This window comes from Anthonomus grandis, chromosome 11 (assembly GCF_022605725.1).
Source record: "Anthonomus grandis grandis chromosome 11, icAntGran1.3, whole genome shotgun sequence".
In the NCBI taxonomy this organism is placed as follows: domain Eukaryota; kingdom Metazoa; phylum Arthropoda; class Insecta; order Coleoptera; family Curculionidae; genus Anthonomus; species Anthonomus grandis.
In genome coordinates, this window is record NC_065556.1 from 3,158,282 (window position 1) to 3,174,782 (window position 16,501).

A 16,501-nucleotide genomic window follows, 5' to 3' on the forward strand; every position below is an offset into this window, starting at 1 on the left:
TTGGTAAAACTGTCAGTTTGACGGGTGCAATTTTTCAATTTTAGTTAAAACAGTGAGTTAATAAAATGGTGTATACGCTAGCCGAAAGAATAGAAATAATTTTCCTTTATGGAGCTCAAGATCGGTGTGCTCGCAGAACTGCGATTGCATTTATATTACTATTACCGTCGAATAGAGAATTGTACGCTGCTTACTATGATGTATCACACGATGGGGGTTATTATCACTGATTTATTCACACTTTTCCTCACGTCAGTGACAATTTTCATTTTACTGGTGCCCGTTTGGTTTTACCTGAACCGAAAATTTGCTAATTTTGCAATTACATTTAATTGAATAATTCAAGAGTCGCTTATAAATTTTTCTTGAAATTTTGCACAAGGGTTTGCCAGATTGCTCTTCAAAAAATTATCTAACATTTTTTCTATAAAATATACAGGAAAGCCAATAATTGACCCCCTTAAAATTAACATGTGTTTTCCTATGTTCCGCTCGGCGACGACGGGTGGTGCGTACATACTCTTACATCAAGGAAATTGTCAGGAAAATTTTAAATCAATTTTTAATTTTTAAATAGAAAATGAGAGGTCAGACATTTTGTAAAATGTATTTATAATAATCAAGTTAAAAATTAAATACTTGAAAAGTGAAACTTCTTTATTGCTATCAACTGAATTTGATTTTATTAAAGACTAAAGATTGACAATACAAAAACATAATATTAATAAATAAAATCAGATTTTCTTACCAGATGCATTCATTGCATCCTATATTGGAATTAAAAAGTTAATTTTTTCTTTGAGTATAAAACAAAAAGTAGCAAATGCGGTGTCATTATTCTCAGAATATTATTTTCTTACAAAAAACGTAACAATACACTAATTGTCCCATTTAAAATAAAAAAGTTAGTGTCACTTCCTGTTAAACCGGAAATGATGGAAAATAAAAGAACATGTGAAAAGATGCTCTTATAAACTATTTTGTCGATACACCAAATTTCAGTGATTTATATTAAAAAGTAAGAAAGTTATTAAGTGGTCCCTTTTTTCTGTGTCGCCCGTTATGTTTCTTTTAAAATTGTAATATCATCAAAATTAAAATTCTCTGACATCTTAAGCTAAGATACCATTCTGTTAGCCCTGAGCCTTGTCGTCCCCTTAAAAATATAGTCAGAATGTTTTCTAACCCTAAATGCAATTTTACTTGTCATTCTCTTGAGTTTAACAAATGCTTTCTAAATTAAGGAGCTAGACACGCTCTCTAATTTGAAAGCTATGACTAAGTTTCGATCGGTTTTGTTTTTGTACGAGTTATATCTTATATAATAGGAAATCATATTTTTAAAAACATATTTCTTCATATTGTACCCACTTAGATATTTTTAACGATTATTTTTAAGTGTTGTGTTTTTAACCGAATAACGTAATCAAGGCACGTGTGTGAGAAGAATTTTTAAGATTAAGAAATTCCTTAATGTCGAATTCAAAAACACTATTTTTAAATCTATTTTATCATCCATCAGTAAATATTACTTAAACTATTAAACTATTCATTGTTTTTCTGAAAAGATAAAATTCCTTAAAGGGTTTTTTCCTATATATAAAGCCTTACAACGAAACGTAGTGAATAACAATAACTAAACATGTTTAAGCTGTTCATAGTTACCGCTGCTTTAATTTGGGTAGCTTTAGCTTCCCCTTTAAAAGACACTTGTACTGTTACCAGTTACGATGCTGTTAGTGCCGCTGTATCTAGTTGCACCACCCTAGTTATTAAAGGTATTACAGTACCGGCTAATAAGACCTTGACTTTGGACCTAAAAACTGGTGCTACATTGACCTTTGAAGGAACTATTACTTTTACCCACTCAAACTGGAAGGGTCCTTTAGTTGAAGTTTCGGGAAGTAAGGTCACTGTTAAAGGAGCTTCAGGATCAGTACTTGATGGTTTGGGTAAGTTAATTTTCCTAAACAATACAAGATATTTGATATATAGATTTTAAAACTTATATAGGAATTAAATTACTATCCAATTGATAATTATAATTGCGTGCGGTACAAGCTCGCCACCGACTGGAATGAGATTGATGCAGCTCAAAACAAGTATAAAAATAGAAATAGGAAAAAAGTAAGGTTTAAAGTATATTTTCTGGGGCTGGCCTCTGCAAATTACAAGGACCCTTATGCTAAAATAGAATCGCTGTCAAATTAGGGTAAATCTCGGTTATAGTACTATAAGAATAGATTTAATCCAGCCGTAATACTTAAGTTGTGTTTGTTGTGAGTGGAGCACCTTGTGTCTCTCAACTGCTATCCTAAGTCTATTGTGGCTCACTCCTAGGTGTTTATAGCCCAATAAAGTCTGCCGATAATTTGAATGAGAGAAGAATTTTTTGGATAGCTTGTCAGCCGCCTCATTTTCTATAAGGCGAGCATGTCCCGGAATCTAAGTTAAGGTAATTTTGTTTCTTTCCCGAAGCAAAATGAGCTCATTTTTGCAGCTCCATATTGCTCTAGATATGCAGGTAGGGAATTCCAGTGCTTTTAGAGAATTTTTCGCCTGACTGTCACTGTAGATTTTTATGGTTCTGTTTTCAAGTTGCATTTGGTAGGATTTTGTCAGAGATTTCAATGCCATGTTCTTTCGCCTAAAATATTAATAAGTGTTTCCCAAAGCAGATATTTCTGTCCTTGGGTTAGTGCAGTATATTCCAGCTCCTTCTTCAAAATTAGTTTTGGAACCGTCTGAATATACTTCACTTTCCCTAGTTCATTCCGTTTCTGATCCCAGTCTGGTCGGTCTGGTATATTGAGTATGAACTTGTGTTTTTCTTGGCATTAGGTCTGATGGCATACAAAATTTGCTGTGATTGCACACCTTGTTAACCAGTTTGGTTGATTCCACCACACTACACAGCCGCAAGATATCGTAGGTTTTATGATCTTTGTGTATAACCACTGCATCTGTTTTGGGTTGATTTCCCAGGTTTTGCCGCATATTCTGCGATAGTTGAATTATGGTCAACAGGTCGTCAATGAGTAGCTACCAGACGAGTGGAGATAGGACCCCTCCCTATGGCCGACCTCGCGCAGCTGAAGTGCACGCTTTGTGAGGTTGTCGTTATTGTTCTAGCACTTAGGATGGCTTTGATCCAATTGCAGATTGACTCCTTTTGCTGCAATTAATTCATAGAGTTAGCGTGTCAGAGCGTTGTTGAAGGCCTCTTCTTTGTCTAAAAATTCTGCCACTGCCACTTCCTTTTGTTTTAGCGACTTACTGATACTTGTTACAAGAATGTTGAGACTAAGTCTGTTGATTTACCTATGTAGTAAGCGTATTGGTAGACATTAACAGATCTTCAACAGAAAGAGTGTCAGGCTTATTGGCTTGAGCGAAGATGCCTTGACAATTAGTTGCCCGGCTTTCCGTATGTACGTTACTTTGTTGGTTTTTTAGCACGTTGGAATATATAGGAAATCAGCAGTAATACTTGAGCCATCTATTAGCTTATAATGAGTGTTTTAAGTTAATATAGAGTATTAACTATAGCTGACGCCACTAGTAGCAAAGCTGTATTTTTTAATTTTATTTAAGATTTTTCTTATTGCAACTATGTTACCAGTTTTTGTGAAGTTTTTTTTGTACTGTAACTTTTAGAATCGGTTATATTTGTTTGTTAATCAGATTTTACTTTTCTTTTCACATTAAATTTTATTAAACCGGTGTGAAATATTTATTTTATTCCAACAGGTACGAGTTACGAAATTATGGTATGCACCAACTTCGCTTGTTTAAAATTGTTATAACCCACCGCTCAGCTATCCTTCTCAACCAATCTCAGAAAACGAGACTGTGAGAAAGATAATCACCTACGAGAGGATAAAATAGACAATCAAGTCATTTTTCCCATTGAAGTTTCTGTTGGATTATATTTACGGCTTTTCCAATACGGGTTAACGCATACATACTTAACCACCTAATAAGCAAGCCTGTAGACGCAGGTCTACGCTGATGGCTTAGGAGTCGTTTGCCTTGGAAAGAACGCCTCCACTATAAGCATTCTCATAATTTGACCCTGCATATAGGGTACGGAACTTTGGCACACCATCCATTGCAGCAAACGTACTCTAGGACAGTTTCCTTTATAGAAATGAAATTGTTTTTCAAACTCTTTTGAATAGACCACGCAGATATTAGGATTAAGAGGGTTATCTTTGCTTCTTGGGCTTACAAGAGGGCTTTCAGAAGTACCTGAGGTTTGCTCCTTAAGATCCTTCAGTCGATCTACTCATCTATCGCTAAACCTCTTCTTATATTTGGTGCGAAGTTTTGGTGATCCTACACCGAGAAAGCTAAAATTTGAGTGCAGCTGGATAGAGTTTAACTCCTCGCCTAAGAGAGAAGATGATCTATGCAATTCAAAATTAGGTTTCTGCAACTAAGGTCTCTTAAAGGAGCATAATGGGTGAAACACAAGTAAATACTAAATATCGCATATTTATTCAAAGAAATAAATACCGTAGATACATTACTGGTGGTTGTTCACCAAAATATTTAGGATAAATATATGGGCCGGTTATAATGGAAACTTATAGCAGAGTCCGCAATAACAACTTTGGGCGAATCTGAGGTGAATATAAGTTTATGTCTACCTATCTACGGTCACAACATGCCGTACATTATACATAATATACGAAATACATTATACGTATATATCTCTATATATAAAAAGACTTGTCCTGACTGATAATCAACGTACAGCCCAAACGGTAAAACCTAGAAATATGAAATTTGGGGACAACATTCCTATGCTAGTGTAGACGTCCACTAAGAAGGGATTTTTTGAAATTCCATCGGAAAGGGGTTGAAACTACCCCTTATATATTATAGCTTCAAAACTAAGTACTTTTTTAAAAAACGGTGAAACACGTCATTTTTATTTTATTTCTTTACTCAATTTCCCTTTTTTTGTTTTTTTTTTTAAGTGGTTAAAACCACCCTTTAAGATTTTAACATCTTTTTTTTATCCTTAAATTGATTGGTTTTCGGAAAAAAACTGCAAAACACTTCAATTTAATTTCATTTTAATGAAAACAACAGATTGTCGAAAATTCCGCCCTCCTGAAGGGGATAAAATAGGGTGAAAACTTCTTCTACGAAAATTATTTCTTTTTAAACTATTCTAAATCAGATAAGCACTCAATTAAAATTTTGCACCGATTGAAATCCTTGTATTTTCTCTTTAATTTAATAGAACTTCTTATTTCTAGGTGCTAAATATTGGGATGGACAGGGAGATAATGGAGTAACTAAACCAAAATTCTTTAAAATTAAAACTACAGGAGGATCACTATTCGATAATATTAAATTGCTGAACTGCCCAGTCCAGTGCGTGTCGATTAACGATGCAAGCAATACTGTCTTAAATAAGTGGACCATCGATGTTTCTGCTGGAGATTCTGTAAGCATTTTCCAAATAAATGTTCAGTTTATCACATTTTTATTTTTCAGGCTGGTGGTAAAAATACAGATGGATTTGATGTTTCAGGCTCCACAAGCATTACAGTTCAAAACAGCCAGATCCATAATCAAGATGATTGTGTAGCTGTAAACCAAGGATCACATATGATCTTTAAAAACTTAACATGTACTGGTGGTCATGGACTTAGTTTATCAGTAGGTCAAAGCTCCAGTAGTGGCAGTGCCAATACCGTCAATAATGTAACTTTCACCGACAGTACCGTCTTGAACTCCAGAAATGGTATTCATGTTAAGACCCATAGTGATGCTGGCACAGGTTCTATTAATCTTGTTACCTATAAAAACATTCAATTATCAGGTTTGTGTAAAATATTAACTAGTTTACTTGTGTTTCTATGTAAGTGAGTTTTCAGGTATTACAACATATGGAGTTAATGTCCAACAAGACTACAAAGATGGAAAGTCAACGGGAAGTCCAACCAATAATATACCAATCACTAATTTAAATTTGCAAGGTGTTACTGGCAGCATGAGTGGCGGTTCTAGTAGCATGCCAGTTTTTATTTTGTGTGGAAGCAAAGGCTGTTCCAGCTGGACCTGGTCTACAGTATCTATAACTAATGGAAAGAAGTCTAATAGCTGTAATTTTACGCCCTCTGGGTTTTCATGCTAAAGCGGTTATTTTACATTTTAAGTATTTAAATAAAAAAATGACTGTTTTTCTTTAATGTTCGTTTATTTAATACAAGAAATAACCCCATTAAAAGTTTAAAGTACATTTATTATGAAAACTAAATTACGAAAACTTAAAATTATCAATATTACTTACAAATATATTATCAAGATAACGAAAAATAAATAAAAGTATAATACTCTAAAATGGAACGAAAAACTGAAAATAATAAGAAGAAACCTCGGAAGAAACGAAATAATAATAATTATATTTCAGCGTCCAATCCTCTATATCACTTAACCAGGTTGTACATCGTACATGCTATATCGCGCAAATTTTGTTCGCCTTCTCACTCCATCCGTCCTCCATTATACTATCCATCCATTATAACCACAGAATACAGATATATTGAGAAGTGCGGGTTGCCGTGTTAACGTGAAGAAATTTTGGCCCTCTACTGAAGGTGTAATAATTCGAGCTAATTTTGACATTTGTAAGCCCCAACTATTGGCAACCCCTCTAACTAATTAGATTTGAAAGAAGGCGTGGTCAAATCCGGCACCAAATTTTAATATAGCGCGAGAAATTCGATTTCTAAGGCGGGTCCAACTTAAGAAAACTACTAAATGTCACAACCTGCGGGTATTCCACTCGATTAAAATAGATTCTCACCAACACTTGTCTTTTATATTTCCATTTTATATTCCTTATTTTACTAAATTGTCAAATATGTATAGAAGATAACCCGCAAATTTAACTCTTGAAACCAAAAGAACTAAAAAAACCAAAAAAATGTCCTCAGGTAATATTGATACACGTATGTTATATACAAAAAAATATATTATTTAATCATCTAGAAAACAAAAATACAAGATTTGAAGTATTCTAATACAATATATAATTAACATTGTACAGAACAGTGAACAAGGAGTATGAAAAACCCAAAATTCTATTTAAATTATAATATCCTACATCAATATGATAATATTTGTAATTGAAAAGCTAATTGTATCATATTTAATCTTTTTTCTTGAGTTAAACATAGAAAAATTATTAAAAGAAATGTAGTTTAATAATATAAAATAAAACCTAAAATTATCTAAAAAATAAACATAAAGAACAACAAGGGAAACAAAAAATATACTTGTTAAGAGCGAAGCTCTTATATGTGCTCGTGAAGAATTGAAATATTTAGGACTCGCGTCACATAAACGTTAATAACTTTGCTTCTATGGCGAATTTTTTTTTCTGGTTTTCACCGTTTTATGTGGGAAGGTTAAAGCTACGTGATGACGTAAATTTTTTTGGCCACGCCACCCCGAAGGGGCGGGCGTGGCAAAAAACTGCTTTTTTCGCGAAAACAGTCGGTGCAGCAACTTGTGCAAAACTGACTAAGCCGAATTTTCTAAAACTCATTGACGTCAAAGGCCTTTATGCAAAGCAACTCCCAAAGGGCGCTTTTTAAGATAAACCCCTTAGAAGTCGGATTTTTCTGTGAATGAATTTTGAACTTTTTGCGCGGTACCTCGCGGACTTAAACGGTTGTGGGGCCTAAACGGTAACGTTCCCGACAATGCGGACAAAACAGCCCTTTTCTACGTAAATGTAGCTTTCTTTTTTGTTAAAACTATTTTTTTGAAAAACAAACTCCTTCCGAGATAAACGAGCTCAAACGTAAAAATTTTTTTTTCGAAAAAAAAAAAGTGAATTTTTTGAGATATGATTTTTTTTCTACTACAAACAAATTTTTTTTTTGTTTACACTGTTTAAAAGCCTAATCCTTTAGGATTAAATAGAAGTAGGTATTATACAGGGTGAGCTGTGGTAACAAATGTGAACCCCTTTTTGAGCCTTTTTTTGGCCGATTTTTTCTATTTTTCTTAATAACTCTTTAATGGCGGCACCTAAAGATTTCAAACTTTCAGCGTTTTAAGAACTTTTTAAAAGCTATTTTTCGACATAGTCTACAACCTTCTACGTAGAGCAGTTTTTGCTCTACACCTTTTTTTAACTTTGACGCTTAATACCGGCATACCTATGATACCTAAGAAAACCATTTTTTTCTGAAATCACCGGACACTATCTGGCTATAATCCACTGAAAACCGTTTTTTTTTCAAATGTTACCGTTTTTCCGCAACGAGCTGTTATTTAAGAAATACCCCAAAAAATAAGCCGTTCCAATCAACCAGTCATACCCTGGAGACACAGGGAGCCAGCTCATGGTACAATAAAGTTGGCGGTCTAGCACCCAATTGACCCAATGTAAAACCATACGTACGACGTCACTATCGAGTCGCACATGGCCAGATGACGTAACCGCGGGGTTTTCGGTATTGTGGTGGCCCGTTTGCGCTACGAGTTAGAGTAGGAAAAGCGGTTTAAGAGAAGGATGGAGGATGTCTGGCAATAATTATAAACGCGTCGTGTTCGTCTCGTGACGTCATGAGTTATTTTATTAATGAATATTAGTATTATGGGGACAATTTTACGCGGTTTCTTGATAAATTACTAGGATAAATAAAACGAATATAAATATTAATAAATATATATTTGAAATATACAGAGGGTATTGATATTATGGAACATTTATGAGGATAATAATAGTATATAAATAGAATTAAAGTATTATTCTATTTATATAATAGGGGGGTTTTAAGGTTGAGGGCATAAATAAGTAAAATATAATTTATAATAATAGTAATATTAATCTACAGGGTGTTTTAAGGTTTAAGAACATTTACAAGAAAGATAATATTTATAATAATAGTAATAGCAGCATAAAAGTTATGACAAGGTATAAATACCTGGAAAAAAATAATAGTAATAATAGTTTTATTTTAGTTAGGGTTCTTTTAGTGGGGGTTGCTAAATTGGTAATAAATTTATATTAATAGTGTATCAATTTAGAAAAAAAAGACATTGATGCGGTGTCAAAAAAATGTGTATTTTTTGTATTATTTTACTATATTACTGATATCACGGCTTTTATAGCTTCAATTCAATAAGTTAATAAATTTTTTTATTCGTTTTTTTTCCTTTAATTTTTTTTTATTTTATTATAATTGCCTTTTAAAATAAAAATTAAAAAAAAAACAAGAAACAAACCACTTTTTCCTATCCTAATGCATTGCTTCTTATGGGACCTGATCTTTCTCTTTAGATTGTGACACTCGTGGAAATCGTGGAAAATTTTGTCATAAAGCTTTTTTACTAGTTTTTGAATGGTCTTTAACCAGAAAAAAGAAATTTTGAATTCGGAGCATATTTTGAAAAAATGGTAATTTTGACGCCGGATTTTGTTCGAAAATTGAAAATTGCAAAGAAATAGGGTTTCCGTTCGTTTTAGAGTCAAATCGGTAATAATCTTTTTTAAAGGTACTCTGAAGTAGTATAAGATAGAGAAATAAAAAATTGAAATTTTTCCATAGGGCTCATGATAATTCAATATTTATGTTTTATAGTTTTTTTTCAATTTTCTCCGATTCTATGATAGTTAGAACCGATTCGTTTTGACAAACGGATACCTTGAAATATTCCTAAGAACTTTTGTTGGAAGCAAAAAGTTCTCAGACTTACAGTTGATTTAGAAAAAAATAAAAATCATTTTTTTGAAATTTTTCGTGGGTCGATTTTCGACCAAAAAAAATTTATTTTTTTATTGGGCTTTTTTACTGGAAATTGTTAGTTTAGGGCTTACTTTAAAATTTGCCAATAATCGTTTTAGGAAAAAAAATTGTACGGTAGGAAAAAACCAGTTTTCTTTTGTTTTTCCCACATTTTTACTTATATCTCGGCTTCTATAGTTTCGATTCATTTCGTTTTTGGTTTATTTTATTCCTTATTCTCCTCATGTCAATTCTTTTTATATCTTATTACTATAAGCTTTCAAAAATAAATTTGAAAAATAAAAAAAATCGACATAAAAACACGGTTGTCTTATTCCAATAACCTAATAAATGGGACCCTCTTTTTCCTTTATCTTGTGGCACGGATAAATCGTGGAAAATTTATTTATTAAACTTTTTTACTTAATTTTGAATGGCCTTTAAGGTAAAAAAATACATTTTGAATTTGGAGCATAATTTAAAAACGTAAATGAAATTATCTGCATACTATGGCGAATACGCCATAACGTTCGTCAGTATAACAGTGTATTATAATTGAGGACTCTGTTTTAGCGTATTTACCATAGATGGCGCATTATAATAAAATAAGAAGGTATCATTGAATATTGGTTATATTTATACGAGTTACTTGAGAGCGGAGCGTATTGTAACACATCATGGTTCTCTGAAGCATGATATCCAGAAATAAGTAAGTAATATTTCAATGAAATTTATTTCTGATTATAATAGATAATGAGACCTTCCCTTGTCTCTCGATATTTACTATAGATTACTATAGATAGCACCATGCCGAGACTAAGGTTGAACTCAGAGCCTTATGAGGATACAGCAGGTCTCTTCCCCACTGCGTGTTTAGGGCACTCCTTGGATAATTGTGGAGATTTTTTTTTGTAGTACTGACAAAAAATTTTTAAATTTCTACTGATCCCCACGGACCAAAGTAGACGCGAAGCGTCTACTTGTTATACCTGTGCAGAAAAACAAAATATATTTCAATATATCTCAACAATCACTGTAAAAATAAATGTATATAAAAACTATAGTATTTGTCTTACTGATATAAATCCAGTGGCGAAGCGTACGAGTAGACAAGGTAGACACTGTCTACCCAAAATTATCCAGTTATTAATTTATCACGTAATTATTTCATGTAATTGTTCAATTAAAATTTAAAAAAAAATAACAGAATGTAGTCGCTATCCTTACTATTATTATATAGTATCTAAACATGATTAATCCGAAGGCGCGCCCCGCCTGCCGCACCGATTAAGATAAAAGTACAGGGCACCCAATTAATGTATACGAGCCCCAGGAAGACACATTGATATTTGTCTTCCGAAATTTTGAGCATCTAATCGAACCAAATACGCATCAAGCAGGCTACAGAGGTCCGGCCGCATCAGCATTCAGCCTATTACGTATGCAAAATTTACTCGCGGGGAAGACATTCGAGCTTTTGTCTATCGAAGTCGACCAGCTATTTTATTATGCTGTTGAGAGTTATTGTTTATGGACACGCTTGATCTGGTCGGCCGCAATACATCTTCAGTTTTGTTTTGTTTTGATGAATCGGCATTTGGTGGGGGCGCGTGCTTTAGTAATTTAATAATTAGTATTTTTATTTTTGGGTGTATAGAAAAGGTTTTTTTAGTGGTTATTTATGAACGACTGTTCGATATTGGCAATTGTATTTTAGTTGTGTTTTTTTGTAAGTAGTACTTATTTTTATCTATCTATCTTTTTATGCTAGTAGTAATTATTTATTTATTTTTTATATCACTACATGATTTTTCTCGTTGAGTTAATATTTCATGCGCTTTCATTCTCTATTTCATTAAAGCGAATAATATTGAATACACATTTTTTTCTAATTAACGATTTTTATTGTTTGTCTACCCGAAAAAAAAGTTCACGCTTCGCCACTGTATAAATCTACATTAAATAATAATAATATTGTTTATTTCCTGAGTACAAAGCACATATACATACATAAAGTTCTCTAACTGAAGAAAAGTCATAGTTATGGAGCAAAAAAGAAAAAATACTAATTGTAATTGGTATTGTAAGAACGCATCGAGAAAAAATGGTGAAGGTTCCGACTTGCGACACATAAACGCTAATAACTTTGGTTCTATGGCGATTTTTTTTTCCGGTTTTCACTGTTTTATGTAAGAAGGTATGAGGCTACGTGACTGTGAAAATATTTTTTCACCCGAAAGGGTGAGCTTGGCAAAAACCGTTTTTTTTTCGCGAAGACAGTCGGTGCAGCAGTTTGTAGAAAACTGACTATGCCGAATTTTCTGAAACTCAACGACATCAAAGGCTACTTTAGAAAACTGCTCCTAAAGGGCGCTTTTTAAGATAAACTCTCTAGAAGTGGGATTTTTCTGTGAATGAAATTTGAACTTTTTGCTTTCCTCGCGGACTTTATCGGTTGTGGGGCCTAAACGGTAATGTTCCCGATAATGCAGATAAAACGGCGCTTTTCTACGTAAATGTAGCTTTTTTTTTATTCAAACTATTTTTTTTTTCAAAAAGAAACTGCTTTTGAGATAAACGAGCTTAAACGTAATTTTTTTTTTCGAAAAAAAAAGATGTATATAGGGTGAGCTGAGCTTAACAAATATGAACACCTTTTTGAGCCTTTTTTTGACCGATTTTTTCTATTTTTCTTGTTGATTGAGATATACTGTATACGATGAGTTAATAGTGGCAATGAAATTAAAATCCTATATGAATTTAAGACAAAACGACGTCATTAATGATATTGATTCCACATCAAGCGTTCTTTCTACATTTCTTGTGGTCAAGATTTTTATACATTAAAATTATTTTAAAAATATTACTGGGCTTGCCCTTAAGTATGAAGCCTGTAGCAAAGTTTACTGAATAAAATACTTGTGTAGAACGAAGGCGCGACCATCTGGAGCCGCAAGAGTAGACTTGACGCAACTGCGACTCGAATGAAAGGCAAGGAATATTTCTTCGGCTCGGGCGATTCGTGCTGATGCTGCTGAATCGATTCCAACTAGTGCGCATGCCAGATCGAATCGCACCGGACGAATTTGCCATGTTCCGATCTTTGTAGGTTAGGTTGTTTATTTATATTCCTGGTTGTATTGTTCTATTGGAACTTAATTATGGAAGACGAAGTGCTCATAAGTTTAGTACAAAACTACGAAGAATTGTATAATTTAAAACACTCCCAGAGTGAAAATTGTATAATTTAATTTCCTAAAGAAATTATTTTGAAGACAAAAGGATAACAAGATTTTAAGGGTTTGACCTGTAAAGACGGGCGAATAAGTGTCATCTATGTTATCTTTTTGTTGAAAACCTTTAGCCACTAAACGTGCCACATTAAAAATCCCATCTGGCTTCTTTTTATACACCCATTTAACATCAATAACTGGCTGGTCTTTGGGTCTCTCAACCAATTTCCTTGTTTTATTTTTAGACAAATTTTTCAGCTCTAAGTCCATAGCTCCTTTCCAATTTTTCGCTTTAGAAGACAATAGAGTCTCTTCAAAAGTTAAAGGACTCAATGCATTACAATAATTTACGCAAATTGTTTGATAGACATAGTTTTCATTCTTGTTTGGTTTTCGGTTTCTTTTTGATTTTCTTAATAGTGTACCCTCAGATGTACCAACTTCTTGCCTGTCTTCTTGCACAGTTTAATTAAGATCATCCGGAACATCACTATAATCTGAGTCACTATTCTCATCTTCCTGTTCCTCTAGATTAAATTCTTGGGTTGTCTTAAGTTCTTCCTTTACCTTGGGATCAATAATCTCTTTGGGCTCTTCAAAACCAATACAAACAGTGTCATCCTCTACTATATCCACATGTTGCGCTACAATAATCTTATTACCTATTAGAACTCGGTAACCCACATCTGAATATCCAACGAGTATACCACATTCAGCCTTTTTATCCCATTTGGATGTTCTTTTTACTTTAGGAATTCTAACAAATATTTTGCTTCCATAGATCCTTAAATATTTGGCATCAGGCTTCTTTCTAAAAAAAGATTTCATAGGGAGTCAATCTCTCTATGGTGTTTGCTAGAATTCTGTTCTTTAAGAAAGCAGCTGTTTTAACAGCCTCGGGCCAAAAGCATCGATTAATTTTAGCTTCAGCCATAAGACATCTAGCCATGTCCATAATACTTCTGTTCAATCTCTCTGCGGTAGTACCATTAAGTTCATGTACATAGGTTGGACACGGATCAACAATAATACCTTTTTCACAAGCAAATGTACACATTTTTGAATTTACATATTCTGATCCGTTATCACACCTAATCCTTTTAACCCTTTTATTAGAAATGTTTTCAACCTGATTAATATATTCAGCTAGACACTCAAAAACTTGATCTTTACTTTTAATACAGAAAACTTTAATCAATTTACTATAATCATCAATGATGCTTAAAAAATACTTCTCCCCATTCCTTTCAACAGTGCTATGAGGTCCATTTAAATCATTATGAATTATTTCAAGAATATCATTGGCTTTAGTTCTGTTATTTTGAAAAGGTAAGTTATGCATCTTATTTTCAATACAGATTGCACATTTCATAAAGTTACATTCAAGATTTTCAGGTAAATTCTCTAACATATTATTTTTACAAATCTTACTTAAAGAATTAAAGTTTATATGCCCTAATATTCTGTGCCCTTTTTCCTTAAGAGACATTTCAATTTTAGGTTCAATTTTACAAGTAATTACATTGGCATTGATTTCGTTTTTAACCAACAAGCATGTTATTTAATATAAATTATAATACTTCTTAGCAATTCCAACTATCTTATTAGTTTGTTATAAATTTTAGTCACATCAGCTTCAGATATAATTTTATTATTTTTAGTAATTTTACTAAGAACTTAAGAGGTTATTATTCATTTCTTTTACAAAGAAAACATTTTTAATAGTAACAGTTGACACCCTATTATAAATAAAGAAATTATATATAACAGTACCTATCTTGGTTGCTTGTAGTATTCGACCATCTCCAAGTTTGACATTATTTGGTGTTTTTAAAGGTAAAAATGTACTAAAGTATTTGTCATTATTAATTATGTGGTCTGTGCATCCACTGTCAAGCACCCAAGTAAGCTCATTATTATCATAAATTTTACTACTTACAGTTTCACTGACATTTTGACCTACATTAACCATAAACACACTACTGTTGCTGTTCGAGTTTGGTTGAGAAACATATTCCAACTGCCTGTTAGAAATGGCACTATAAATGTAATTGACCGCCCTAATTTCCATTAGATTTCACTCCTCGTCGTTATCTGTGGCAGCCTTTTCACGAAGGACGACTTCCTTGCATTTTTTAAACTCCAGAAACTTACATAGCCGGGTCTTCCAATTTCCATAATCCACACCATCAAATATCGGTATAACAACATCATCACATTTCATAAGGGACATCTTAAAAGTAGGACTTGCTTCACACTTTATTTCTCCAGAAAGATACGTTCACTAAACGTTTAGAAGCACAAACAACCACTTTACATTTTACGTATTACAAAATTACTAAACCACTCACTGCTACCACGTTAAAATATTAGAGTAATTGAAACTCCTTGTTAGCACTTAAACTTAGGTATATTAGGAACGTTTGATGGTGATTACATAAATAAATCAATGATCACATTGATCACATAACAAAAGTATTCTTCTTAAACTAAATACCAGTAATGAGGGAGCTACTACAGTACAGAAGCGTAAAAGCATGAAAACTTACAGTCCCGAATATTAAATTATGTAGGTTTTGTAATCACCAGACGAGAGATCCTAAACTCTTAAACACCAAAATAATACACTCGTTAACGGGTAACAATACTTTATTGTACAAGAAAACGGCTATATAGCTTAGACACGTGGAGGTCAACGACTTTTACAACCAGTCTCTGTCACGACTCAGGTGCAACCTAATCCGCCATAATGGATCGAATACATCCTGACAATTGACAGCCTCCCCTCCACTCTCCGAGTGAGTGAGAGGGCGATACAAGTCCCCACAATTATAACACTATTAGCGCCATCTGTTACGCGTAGCTCAAAGCCTAATATATTCACATAATTTGAATATTTAATAATCAAATACAGAGATCATAAAAGTATAATAATATTCTAGATATTTAACAATATTGTATGATTTTTCCTCCCCTGTATCGCAATTTGGAGAGAGTGAGCTTTCTTTTATACCAAGAAGATGTAAATGCCTGTTTAGACTGTGATGCTCAGTCAGGATTCCGACCAAGTCTTTGATACTCTGTCGGGCCTTTGTTAGCAGCCGCCTTGCTTTAGAGCTGTCATGATCTGGTATAATTTCCTTGGCCTGCCTATATCATTCTTCCTTGTTTTTTCCCAGACCCAAATATTAAGTGCCTGGGAGATTTGTGTTTTGCTAAGACCGAGACAAGGCTCAGGGCCTACGAAGGGGTTAACGGAACCTTGTCTTGCCAGTTCGTCGGCTCTGCATTCCTGGACTAGCGCTGAGCTGGCCCTAGATTTCTAAATCGTCTTGAGGGCTGATTATAACAGTAAACTTTTAAACAGTAGCAAAACGGTAAATGTACTTACATTAACTTATGGTATATTTTTTTAACGTGTAAGAAGACAGAATGATAGATGGATTGCTTACGTCTGGATTCGAGATCATTGTAAAAGGTACCTTGGATCAAATATTTTACCCTAGT

General features: G+C 33.4%; 1 protein-coding gene across 1 annotated transcript; it reads left to right on the top strand.

Moving 5' to 3' along the window:
* Window positions 1–1,642: 1,642 nt before the first annotated feature.
* LOC126742442 (polygalacturonase-like) lies at window positions 1,643–6,154 on the top strand. Its single transcript, XM_050449090.1, has 4 exons — window positions 1,643–1,952; window positions 5,271–5,461; window positions 5,512–5,839; window positions 5,895–6,154. The coding sequence occupies exons 1-4, from the start codon at window positions 1,643–1,645 to the stop codon at window positions 6,152–6,154; spliced, it is 1,089 nt and encodes a 362-aa protein (XP_050305047.1).
* The last annotated feature ends 10,347 nt before the right edge of the window (window positions 6,155–16,501 follow it).

Excerpts from the sequence above, each read along its gene's own strand:
- LOC126742442 (XM_050449090.1), top strand. The coding sequence starts at position 1,643 with ATGTTTAAGCTGTTCATAGTTACCGCTGCTTTAATTTGGGTAGCTTTA. Across the intron at positions 1,953-5,270 it reads ATCAGTACTTGATGGTTTGG|GTGCTAAATATTGGGATGGA; the intron begins GTAAGTTAATTT and ends TCTTATTTCTAG. Across the intron at positions 5,840-5,894 it reads TAAAAACATTCAATTATCAG|GTATTACAACATATGGAGTT; the intron begins GTTTGTGTAAAA and ends GTGAGTTTTCAG.